This window comes from Bemisia tabaci, chromosome 6 (assembly GCF_918797505.1).
Source record: "Bemisia tabaci chromosome 6, PGI_BMITA_v3".
Classification (NCBI taxonomy): domain Eukaryota; kingdom Metazoa; phylum Arthropoda; class Insecta; order Hemiptera; family Aleyrodidae; genus Bemisia; species Bemisia tabaci.
Genome location: NC_092798.1, coordinates 30,367,194 through 30,378,105, shown reverse-complemented (window position 1 = coordinate 30,378,105; position 10,912 = coordinate 30,367,194). Strand labels below are relative to the sequence as shown.

At 39.9% G+C, this 10,912-nt stretch overlaps 1 protein-coding gene across 5 annotated transcripts in view; it reads right to left on the bottom strand.

The window, feature by feature from the left end:
• Nucleotides 1-10,912, bottom strand: part of LOC109034453 (ATP-sensitive inward rectifier potassium channel 12) — a 33,277-nt gene continuing 22,365 nt past the window's right edge. For all 5 annotated transcript variants that reach the window (XM_072301669.1, XM_072301670.1, XM_072301672.1 and 2 more), the window contains 5 exons: nucleotides 9,293-9,518; nucleotides 7,865-8,139; nucleotides 5,233-5,425; nucleotides 3,609-3,827; nucleotides 1-181 (listed from right to left, as the gene is read on the bottom strand). In XM_072301669.1, the coding sequence (XP_072157770.1) occupies nucleotides 21-181; nucleotides 3,609-3,827; nucleotides 5,233-5,425; nucleotides 7,865-8,139; nucleotides 9,293-9,518 (1,074 nt within the window). In that variant the 3' untranslated portion in view covers nucleotides 1-20. The remainder of the gene's footprint in view (nucleotides 182-3,608; nucleotides 3,828-5,232; nucleotides 5,426-7,864; nucleotides 8,140-9,292; nucleotides 9,519-10,912) is intronic.

The window sequence follows — 10,912 nt, the reverse complement described above, 5'->3', positions numbered from 1 at the left end:
CTGGTTGTCTTGAGGAGGTGTCAAATCTGGGACTCGGGTCCGGGGACATCCCTCGGATCGAGGACCAGATGCCTGAGTTCGACGATCATGTCCGTGTTGGAGCGGCACTCGCTCTCCGGACAGGAGTCCCCATCGCTGCACGTGAATTCACTCTCGTTTGTCGACGGACACTTCTGGACATCTATCACACAAAATAAAGTTGTCTAAGCGCTTTATCAATTGTTGAATATATGTCATGCAAGATAAATGTGCAAAAGATTTACAGGAAGGACAGGTAACAAATGCAGTTGGGAAAGGAAACAAAGAATGAGTTGATGAATCAAAACCGTATGAACCATCTAATAGTTCAGGTTGTTTATAACATTAAACCTCTGATCTGCCGTATCAAGCGAAACGAACGGTTTAGCGAAAAGAATAAAACTTAAAAAATATTTTCTCAACATGTTTGCATACAGGAAAGAAATATAAACTGTATTCCCGTAGGTGGAAAGACCAACGAACGCATAAAGGCTAATCTGTCCATCAAAGTTGGACAAGACTGCAGAAATACTTCACACATTGCGCCGAACACTGCGCAGTCGCCGCGCGCCGAGCGCTGGCTGGTCAGCACGGCACGCATATTAGCGCCTACAAGGCCGCAGGAATACTTCGCGCATTGCGCCAAATGTAGTGCGGTCGCTGGTCGGCGCGGAAAGCATATTAGCGCCTACAAGAGTGCGGGAATACCTCACGCGGTGCGCTTAACTTAGTGCGGTCGCTGGTCGGCGCGGAAAGCATATGAGCAATTCTACGAGTTGTGTCCAATTCGACCGCCAAAAAAATACAAATTCAACTTGATTATTTAGGACCGAAGATTTGTTTTCCTCGTTAAGTATAGTATCAGGCTTGAACAATTTATTAATACAATGACTGCTGTACGATCATATTTTGATGTGAACACTCCTCTCGACGGAATGTAACGTTTTGTGGCGATTTTTGCTGCCCCTAGCGGCCGTTTTGACGAACAAAAACACCTGTGATTGTTGTGACGTCGAACTTTTATGGCAGCATATTTTCGAAGTATTTCGGGCGGAAAACGTATTTTTTTAAAAATCAAATACAGTGTTTATTCAACTACTTGTATTTTTTATGAAATCAAAGATACTATCACGATAGTAAGCGTTACGCGATTTAAGGACGGCCCTAATTTTAATTTTTTCGCGGTAATCCCATTAACCTTTAGTTTTCCCACAATCAGATCAAATCATTTAAAAAATGGATACTTGGGTGAGTTCAAATAAGCGTCTAACCTAGTGTCCCCAGCTGTTTTAATCGTCATAATCTGAGAAACAAGGGCAGATCAAATTTTTTTCTCATTTTCCACACTATTGTTGACCATTACATGCTATTTCCCACTTTATTTGGACTGAAATAAAAATTTAGGAGAACTTTAAATGTGTAAATTGCCTATATTTGTCCCAAATTTGCGTGTCCCCCGTGCTTGGTTCTTGACTTTAAATCGATGTTGCAGCATAACTAGAGTGATTTTTTAAGAAAACTTTATCGGAGATGATAGGTAATGCTTTTGAATTTGAGAAAAGAATATGTCAATTTATTTTTTGCTCCATCAATAACTTTTTCACGCGCTAATGAATCATTGTCCCGAGCAACAGTCAGGAGAGACACGGCAACGATGTAATAAGCTCTAAATGATTGCCGTAACGTTGAGGTTTTTCCAAAAACGACTTTTTTTGTTTTGATTGAATAGTTCACACGTCGTAGATGGCAAATATTCTGAAATTCGCAAATTTTTGTGCAAGATTAACGCCATTAATGATGCCAATAACAGAATGCTATACACGATAACTAACAGGGCGTCAAGGATACACACACACACTAATATCAGCTCGTAAAATACTTTCGAAGTGTGCGTTAGGGCAAATTTGTTCTTATTCCGATCCTCTAGGACGTGCTACTAAATATTCCGTGAAAAAAAATACCAAAATTGTCTTTACTGTTAGAGATAAGCTTAAAAAACAGCTTATTCCATCCTGTCCCGTTCCATCTTGTCCCGTTCCATCCTGTCCCATGTCCCAGTTTAGTGGGACAGAGTGGAAAACTGTTACAACTGAGACTTGCTTACTTAAGCCCTGTAGGCGCTCTTTCCTACCGATTTAAGTGAAACTCAGTAACCGGGGGTATTTTTCAATGGGAAACTCGAATTTTTAGTCGAATTTTCGAAATTCGAAAATCCAAGATGGCGGACACGACCTAAAATGCTATCTCAGCGTCTATTCAATCAATTTACGCGAAACTTGGTACCCGGGGGTATTTTTGAATGGGAAACTCGAATTTTTCGTCGAATTTTCAAAAGTCGAAAATCCAAGATGGCGGACGTTGCCTAAAATGCTATCTCGGCACCTAATCAGTCGATTAAAGTGAAACTTGGTACCCGAGGACATTTTTCAATGGGAAAATTTGAATTTTTAGTCGAATTTTTGAAATTCGAACATCCAAGATGGCGGACATGACCTAAAATGCTATCTCAGCGCCTAATCAATCGATTTACGCGAAACTTGGTAACCGAGGGTATTTTTTAATGGGAAACTCGAATTTTTAGTCGAATTTTCGAAATTCAAAAATCCAAGATGGCGGACGTTGCCTAAAATGCTATCTCAGCAACTAATTAATTGATGTTAATGAAACTGGACCGGAAAACCTTGGCAATAGGAAAAGAAAGGAAATTTTAATAGGGGTGCAATACATGGTTTCTTATGTATCTAAGGCTACGAAATCGAAAAATTCCTAGGTTTTTTCCATCGTGCACAGATTCTCCCGGAAGATTGACTCTGCTGGAAAAGCTAGATTTTTATGGAAAATTCCGATTTCTCCGGAAAAATTCCGAACTTTCCCGGGATAAGTCGCACTGATACAGGTAAATGGAGGTGATCTTCGGAATCAGCGCCAAAAATCTACCCAGAAACCGTTGGCAAATCTTCGGAAAATCAAAAAAAAAAAAAAGTTGACCAGTGTAATTGATATGTTAATGCAGTTCCTCAAACAATTCCTGGCTTTACCTCCACTTCAGCGGGTACACGCCCACTTGAAGTTTTAAAATTCGATGTTTTTGATCAATTTTGTATCGCAATATTCCAAGCAATAAAAGCTTCTTCTCGTGTTAAAGGAAAACAGTAGGCATTTTGATAAACAGACGGAACTGTCTAAAAGATAAGCAGAATAAGCTCCAGATATCTTTCATGACTAATGATTTTTTTTTTTTTTAGTTCTATAAGATATGAAAGGGTTACATGTTTTCAATTATGCTTTAATTTAGTGCTCGACGATGCTTTTATGACAATTGCGTTCAATTTTCAATTAAAAGTATTATATGTCACCTCTGAGATGAAAATTTGGGAAATCAGGCAAAATTAGAGCAAATTTTGGGAGGTGATACACGTGACGGTGGAAATTCGGGTTTAAGCATAACTATTAAGCTCGACGAGCTATATTTCCTAAGTCTACACCTAATGAGAGTCAAAATGAAGTTTGGTTTGCCCAAAAATTCACAAAAAAATTTTGGGAGGAAATTGAACCTGGAATTTGACCCTTATTTGAATTCACCCACTTACCGGCAACCGCTTGGGAGTGAAGAATTTGATCGAGCTCCCTGGAACTACAGAGAGGCGTGTTGACTTCGTAAGTATTATTGAAGAGATTGTAGTCAACCTCGTGTTCACCAGTTTCAGTCTTATAGGAAACCAAGGGCTCGAATCTATGGCCCCACAGAATTTCGCTCGGTAAATAGGATGAGCGCGCCTGGGTCGTCATCCCTGTTGATTCTATTACACCTGAAATAATTATCACATTTTGTGTTAGCACGAAACAAAAGGCAACATTTAGGAGAAAACATTTAGCATTTAGGAGGCAACATTTAGGATCAATACGGGTTGCCAAATCAGTGGATACACCGAGTGGTGTCAACATTTCCGGGGAACATATATTAAATCCTATTCTCGGATTATGTTCTACTCATTTGATCAGAGAAGTTTTAGCCAAAGATCTTTCGAGAATGACCCAGAACGCGGTTGGTCAAATCTTGTAAAAAGAGCAAGAAAATTAAGTTGATTCATCAATAGATGTCCATAATAGAACATTTGTAATAATTCTGAAAAATGCATTCTTATTTCTAAAATTAAGGGACACACACGGAGAAAAAAAACTCGTACGTGGGACCCGAAGTTTAGGTCATATGGATCTCTGAAGTTTTCAGATTGAGCATCTGAACACTTTAGGTCTAGCTGCCGAAGTTCGGATCATACATCTGAAACTTCAGTTCTTACATCTGAAGTACTTCGGTTCTCACATCCGAAGTACTTCGGTTCTCACATCCGAAGTACTTCGGTTCTCACATCTGAAGTACTTCAGATGTAAGAACTGAAGTTTCAGATGTATGATCCGAACTTCGGTAGCTAGACCTAAAGTGTTCAGATGCTCAATCTGAAAAGTTCAGAGATCCATATGACCTAAACTTCGGATCTCACGCACGAGTTTTTTTTCTCCGTGCACGTTACAAGAATATTAGAATGAATAAGATTGCAAAGAAATACTCAGATAGAGTCTCATTTTCTCTCTGCTATTTAGATTCAGGGATATTTGTCTACTTGATAATAAAATTAAACCTCACTAAAAATGGGAATGAAAAGTGGGATTAAAAAAAAATATAAAAAGTTAAATGAAAAATTGTGTATTTTGAGAAAAAATAAAATGACAAGATTTCAGAAAACTGCAATCGGAAATTTGAGGTTATCGGACACGCACACTGAATCAGGCAGAAACACAGAAAAGAGGGTAGTGCCAGGTTTCAAGAAAATCTTTCGAAGAGTCAATAAGAAGCGTCTGTGAGCGTGTTGCATGAACACTAATATTCATCATTACAGATTTCGACAGAAATATTCCGCAATTATTTGAGAAATACTATTGTTCTCAGCATATATCATGAAGTTCAGTTTTAGGTTGGATCATTCGACGCCCTAGTTTTTTCTCATTATTCGTCAAATTGCTAGGTAGTAGATCCTTGCTATACCTAAGTCAGCACGAGTTAAAAATGTTCAGAAAGTAGATTAAAGTAAATATTTAAGTTCAGCTTTGATAAATCTTCGATAAAAGGAGAAAACACGTGCAATATACACTGAGTTTAAATTATACATTTTTGATGCAGGCTGCAGTGACGTAATGGATAGTATATTTAAGTACCTTCAAGCATGACAATGATCTCAAATCTCTCGTTGATCATGTCAGCGGCTGAGAGGTGATAGAGTGGTGAGTCCTCGGTGATTCGATGCACGATTGTTGTCGGCCAGATGAAAAAAATTCGGTCCTCCTCGCCATCACCGCCGACTTTCATTTCTTGCTGGTAAAACGGCAATATTTCACCCTCACGTGTTATCTTCATCAAAAATAAGCACCAATAAAGACAGAGAATAAAACATACTTCTAATAAGCACGATTTAAAGCGATTTACCTCCATTTATATTGCATTAAAATTAGGTAATTAATTGAATGAGGCATCCTGTTCCGATAAGCGTGGAGCTAGGCAAAGTGGTACTTCAGGTGAAAATAAAAATGAGGAGACAAAATAAATTTGTACCTCGGTTGCAGTGTTTCAAAAGCTCCGATCTTTGTTTATTTCTTAAAAAGAGACAAAATAACAAATATCATGGCTTGAAATTTCCACAGCATACTCTTTTCACATAAATTACCGAAATCCTCAAGAAAAGACGCCCAGTAGTTTTGCACATATAAAGAATAGAGAAATAAAGAAGGACAGGAATCCGAAAACGCTGCAAACCGAGATACACATTTCTGAAGTTTCACCATTGATCGATGTACAACTATGACATATTTTGGGCACGGATAGTTTCCAGCAAGGCGTTGCAGTTCTGAGATCCAGAGCGCCTGCAATTTTCTAAGTAGTCAACACGGACATCTTTGGGGTACGAATAGTTGTATCGATCAGGCGCTACCATTAAGAGATCACATGTGCTCCTTGGTTGGAAATGTGTAAACGTGTGTCGTTTAAAATGTGTGGAATTGATGTTCCCTAAAATTCGGCGGAAACTCTATCGGTAGAGAATATGTGATCGAGAAACGTTAACGTTAGCAACCTAGTCTATAACTAAAATGATAGACAACTTTTGAATCACTGCCTACTCTATAATGTGAAATCATAGAGTGACGTATACGTCTGGGCGCGAAGCGATCCGAGGGCGTAGCCCCCTTTTATAATATTTTCGATGAAAATGTAAATATTTAAGTTTAAGGTTATGCAAATCGGGGTGTAGATTTTTATGAAAGCATTATTGATATTAGACATTTAAAAAAAGCTGTATTAAATTGCAATACAATTGCGTAGCTCTCAACATAATATTCCTGCTGCTGAAAAAAATTGTCACTGCATACGACGATATTTTCGCACAGTTTTGGTTAGAAAATCCACTCTCTCCAGTGGATGCAATAGACTTGCACGTACATTAAAAGTCATCAACTTTACTTCTGAGGAACTTCCGGTCACCGTCGATCTAAATTCAAGTTTTACAGCAGCCAAATTTTGTTTTTAAAACAGAAAAACTCTTTGCTTCAACAATTTTTTTCTCCGACATAACAGTGATGCTGTAGGTGTGACCAAATTTCTCGTCATCCAACTCGGGGCCAGGAATCGCAGCCTAAAATTTGGGCTATACTCTTCGAAAAACACAAGTATATAGTGAAAGGGAAGGCTTACTATTCATTATTCTTATCTTCTACGTTTCTCTCTTATTAGTCACACTCATTAAAGCCGGGTGGCACATTATTCAAGAGATATAATAATAGACTCGCTGCAGAAAACGCCGGAGCAATCTTTTCAATAGATAGATCACAGTTTTCGTTGACCATGAACTAGTCCGATTATATGAACGTTGCGCCGTTTTTGCGGTGCGGCGCTCCATTACCCCTGATCGCCACTAATCCCTATATTAAGCCACAAATCCTTAAAGCTCCAGCACTTTAAAATGTCGTCTTTATTCTCGATCCCTCTCTCAAGGGCGCCATGTGCGTTTTCTCCGAGGAGAAACCTATGACGAGGACCTTCTTCGGCAACCTACCATTCTGCAACTCTCTGTATATGATCGTGTTTTACCATAGTGTCTTGAACAATGGTCTTTTAGCAGGGTTGCCATAATTTCTTCATCTTCAAATTCCCTAACTTTTTTTTTGCTTTTCTCTGACTCCAAAATTTTCTCATTCCCCGACTTTTCCTGACCTCCAACAAAAGTCCGAGCATTTTTTTTAGTACGCTAACTTTTGCTAAACTTTGGCAAAATTTTCTCGCTTGGAGATCAAATTAAGGAAAAAGGCACTCAATGGCTGGTTAAAGGATAACAAGCCGTAAAAATGACCAGAAAAGGTAAACGGTCAGGAACAGTTGGAGAAGCAGTGATACGGGTTGGTGACTGGCAAATGTATCAGGAATTCCCTGATTTTTCCCTCGAACTCCCTTACTTTTCCCGATTATCGCCAATTCCTAGACTTTCCTCGTATTTTCCAGACCACCAGCAATCCTCTTTTATGCAACTGTGATCGTACGTACTCTTCAGCGGCGTAGCGTGCTTCGCGATAAATCAATTTATCTGCCATTTAAACCTATGGAAAAGAATCGATAGACAGGGTGTTCGCAACGAACATCTTAATGATCGATCTTTTACCCTAGCTTCAAATGGGGAAATATCAATAATCGATCATTCACGCCTCGCTGCTGTGCTCTTTGCTCGCAGACGGGATCTATTCTGAAAATACCAGCTGACTACGCCAGGATTGCATCTTATTGCTGCAACAGCTAATAGCTCACCTTTTTACTGATGAGCTGGGCCCGAATATGGGCTTCGATGATATGGGACTTGCGCATATCCCCGACGCGGAACATGAGACAGAGGCGGCCGTCCCTCTGGTTGATGACGGCGTTGCGGCTGAACAGGAGCGTCTGGGTCCGCTTCTTCGGGCGGGAGAGTTTGGCGAAGACGATGCCCACCATGAACGCCTGGATCATGACACCGATGATGCTCTGCACGCAAAGCACGATGATCGCCTCCGGACACTCGTCCGTTATGCTCCGCGTACCGTAACCTCAACAAAGCAAAACATCACCCCCATATCAAAACCCTCGTAGAAACGCATTCGTTTTCTATTGCCCAAGCACCTGCACTTCCACCAGACGGAGACAATCCTCTAGACTGGAAAGAGCAAAATAGACGTACATGGAGAAAAAAACTGCAAGCGTGGGACCCGAAGTTGAGGTCATATGGATCTCTGAAGTTTTCGGATCACGTATCTAAAAATTTGAGGTCCAGCTGACGAAGTTCGGGTTAGACATCTAAAGTACTTCGATATACAATACCAAAGGGTTCGGTTCATCAGACATCTGAAGTACTCCGGTACGTATCGAAATGCCTCGACGTCAGACACGAACTTCGGCTGCTCGACCTCAAGTTTCCGGATGCGTGATCAGAAAACTTCAGAGATCCATACGACCTCAACTTCAGGTCCCATGCACGAAGTTTTTTTCTCCGTTTATTTATGCTAAAAGGAACTATGTGCAAGTGAAAGATGGGGTGTGCTCGTGGTGAGCTGGATAAGAAACAATGTAAAAGTGGATATGGTTCCTTTCGAGAAAATGGAAAAGCGGGATTTTCGATTAAATCAAAAGGAACTGAGCGCTAACTCGTGAGCCGTGGGCATGTGGCAAGAGCGTTGTGCACAGGGCTCATGAGTTAAAGCCGAGCAACAACGACAATGGAGACGGCTTCGTTGCCGCTGACGTCACTGGCGCTTTAAAATCCCCATTCATTCTTATGACCCTCAACTAATGATCACACCCCATCTTTTCACTTGCACATAGTTCCATTTAGCATAAAATAGTCCAAAATAGAGTACCTATGTAGGGAGTGTACTCTTCATATATAGGTACTCTATTTGAATGAATGAATATGATAGTTGCATGCAAAGTCGATTTTTCACTGAACAACAATTTTTCCTCCAGTCGAGGTCTCAAAAACTAAATAGTTTAAGAAATGAAACTGCTTTGAAGCTTAAGTGAATCGCTCAGTTCAAAAACGACCCAACTCGGATTTTTTTTTACGATGTTCATTTTCTTGCGAAGGAACACTCCTTTTCTGGCTGTCACGCAGTTTGCTTTTTCTCCTGAAAATTTTTATTTTGTCGAGGTGGGTCGATTTTAAACTGGAAGATTCAATTTTACCGTCAAAAAGTGTTAATATACCTATGGTGTGTTGAGATTCTATACTGAAGAGGAAAGCGGTGAGCATGGATTGGACTCCGACTACACACTTCATGGGGCCGGTGTCCGTCGAGGGCTCCAGATCTCCATGACTATAAGCTATCAGGTACCAAATGACTGCAAAACCAAACCAACTGGTTACGAAGTTCATTGAAAACACGAGCAACGTCCATCGCCATTGTGCGTCGACCAACGTCGTGAATATGTCCTGAAAATATCCCAAAAATTAACTCACAGTAGTTACTAGGGAGGGGTACTAAGGTTTGATAGTCGTCAAAGCTTGTAAAAGTAACGCCAACCCAACTTACATAGAAAATTTTTAACATAGAATTTGAGTCACAACTGGTCAGTTACCCTACTTGTAAAACCGGTGCGAGTCTTGAAAAACTCTTGCCAGCCGGGCAAAAGAAAAGACTCAGTTTGAGTTCGTTTATGCCTTAATTTCTGTCAGAGCTGGCTGATTTTTGAAATTGATAGACAAAGTGATAGACAAAGAAGACAAAAAGGATATGGAGGGATCTTATTGGTGGAAGTAGGTGGTTGCATTGGACAAAGGACGTAGATAATAGACTAACTAACGGCAGAGATAGTTAGTTAGTCTGCAATCATTTACCCCCTTAGTTCTATTCCTAGTTAGCCATTTATTCATAGGCACAGGAAAAAAACTTACGTTAATTCATGCCCTCAGTTTTAAATATTTCCTCACGTATATCTGTCAAGAAAATCGCCTGAATAATTTTTAAAGTAAACTGCGAAGAATAAATAGATCCTAATAATTCAAAATTGGTAATTCCGGCTTCCCATTCATTTACAACTGTCGAGAACGTCAGGCAACGGGTGAGTTTTTAACCGAACATATTTTTTGATGTATCTATTTTTGATGGGTTCTAAGCGTTTCTCAGGAAAGACAGCAGACCATGAATATTTGCATACACTTTCAATATAATTAAAATGTGGAGCTAGGCCCTTTGATCCAAGATTCAACATAGGGCTCACTAATAACCACTCAATTTGCGCAGCGGCGTCAGGGCCCTTTCCTCTTGCTGCGGTTTTTTAAATGCAAACGCCGCACAGTGGATCGATTCAATAGGAAAGGTCGGACAAAATTTGGAAACTTTGACCGCTTAAAACTCCGTTTATACAAAAATTCGAGGTTCTGAAAGTGGTTTCATTGGTTTCCTCGTAAAATTTTCTTTCTAAAGTACCCCTTGAAATTTAAAATGTGACGAAATAAACATCAAAATTTGCAGTTTTAGTCATACATTTCATGTCCGACCTCTCTAATTGACTCGATCCACTGTGCGCCGGCAATAAATTGCATTATTACTAAATGTTGCTCGATCCCGGAAACACTGTTAAATCAATTACTTGCTAAGCCCCCTTCTCCACTCTGTTCGCTCTAGTGACGAGTCGTGAACGATCGATTATCGATACTTACCCATTTGAAGCTGTGGTAAAGAATCTATTATTAAGTTGTTCGTGTTGCGAACACCCAATATATCGATCCTTCTCCATAGGTTTAAATGTCAGATCAATCGATGTATCGCAAAGCACGCCATGCCACTGCTATTTTTCTTCTTTTGTCACCCTGGTCGAGTAGAG